Below are 1,238 nucleotides of genomic sequence, written 5' to 3' on the forward strand. Positions count from 1 at the left end.
AGTATGAATTTGTAGAGAAGGAGAACCATATGGAGGAGCTTCGTTATCAATAAGGTCAGCGGTGGTTTGGTGGTACCTATCAGTAAGCTCTGGGATGTTGCACTCCGATTGCACGAATTCTATGGCCATATCGGTGCACATAAGTTGTATAGCAGTACTATCGCTGATTATGATGTTGGCAGTATGCGTACTTCTCTCCGAGTACAGAACGCCTGCCCAGTCTGTGTAGCTCAGAGAGGCATTCGAACGAGAAGGCATACTCTTGGCAAGAAGCTAGCTCGTAGTGTCGAGCCTTGGGAGCTTATGGGTCTTGATTTAATCGGTCCATTCGTTCAGAGTGGTGTGAGACCGATGGGACATGAGTCTGTTATGGCGATCATCGGTGTTTGTGCAAGCAGTGGCTTTATAGTACAACGAAAGATCGAGAACCATTGTCCTGCTCACAAGCTCGTCGAAGGTCTCGACTCCATCTTCATGGAGCATGGGTATTGTTTGGGAGTGTTATCAGATGACGATCAAAGATATCACTCCACTCCGGTAGTCGCTTATGCTCGCAGCCATGGTATACGGTGGTATCATGCTCCAAGCCACTCGAGCTACCTCTCAGGATGGCATGAGTCGCGTCACCGATTGATTAACCACCTGCTAAGGTCGTTATTGCAGGAGTCAGCCCGAGGTTCTGGACAAGAGGCTAACTGGTACGATCTTCTACCACGGGCATGCTACATTTGTAATAATATAACGAGGCCATCATTGAGCAGTGGGTACTTCAGCTCCGACTTACACTTCGTGTATGGTCGGGCATTACCGGCTAGCTTATCAACTATGCGTCAGCTGAGTGAGCCTGCTAAGGTTGCATTAGCGGACAATCTACCCCTGCGCATTCCGACCACTCGTGAGTTGGATGCAATGATCTTATCGTTCACTCAGCGTATTTCTGATGATAGCGTTTATGTTGCTATGGAAGCCGAGAATCTCGACTCTATGATGAGATCTCGCAGTTCTTATGCTGGTCAAAGCATAGCTAGAGCCTCATTCAGTCTCAAACCAGGTGATCAGGTTGTGCGTTACAATCATGGTCGCAATAAGCTAGATAGACGTTGGATTGAGGATGTAATTTATACTGTAGTTAGTATCAATGGAGTGATCGCTGGTATCACTCATACTGTTGGTCAAGTTAGATTTGATTACATCGGTAACCTGAAGAAGGTTAACGCAGCAGTTGATGTTGTTGATCA

General features: G+C 46.8%; 2 protein-coding genes across 2 annotated transcripts; both read left to right on the forward strand.

Annotated features, from left to right (window-relative positions):
* Positions 1–183: 183 nt before the first annotated feature.
* Positions 184–537, forward strand: Pmar_PMAR026830 (hypothetical protein; the record flags this gene model as incomplete). Its single annotated transcript, XM_002776308.1, has 1 exon — positions 184–537. A coding segment is annotated over one exon (354 nt), but the record flags the coding sequence as incomplete, so codon positions are not given.
* A 288-nt stretch (positions 538–825) lies between these two features.
* Positions 826–1,051, forward strand: Pmar_PMAR026831 (hypothetical protein; the record flags this gene model as incomplete). Its single annotated transcript, XM_002776309.1, has 1 exon — positions 826–1,051. A coding segment is annotated over one exon (226 nt), but the record flags the coding sequence as incomplete, so codon positions are not given.
* Between the last annotated feature and the right edge of the window lie 187 nt (positions 1,052–1,238).

The sequence above is a fragment of the Perkinsus marinus genome, assembly GCF_000006405.1.
Source record: "Perkinsus marinus ATCC 50983 genomic scaffold scf_1104296953782, whole genome shotgun sequence".
In the NCBI taxonomy this organism is placed as follows: Eukaryota; Perkinsozoa; order Perkinsida; family Perkinsidae; genus Perkinsus; species Perkinsus marinus.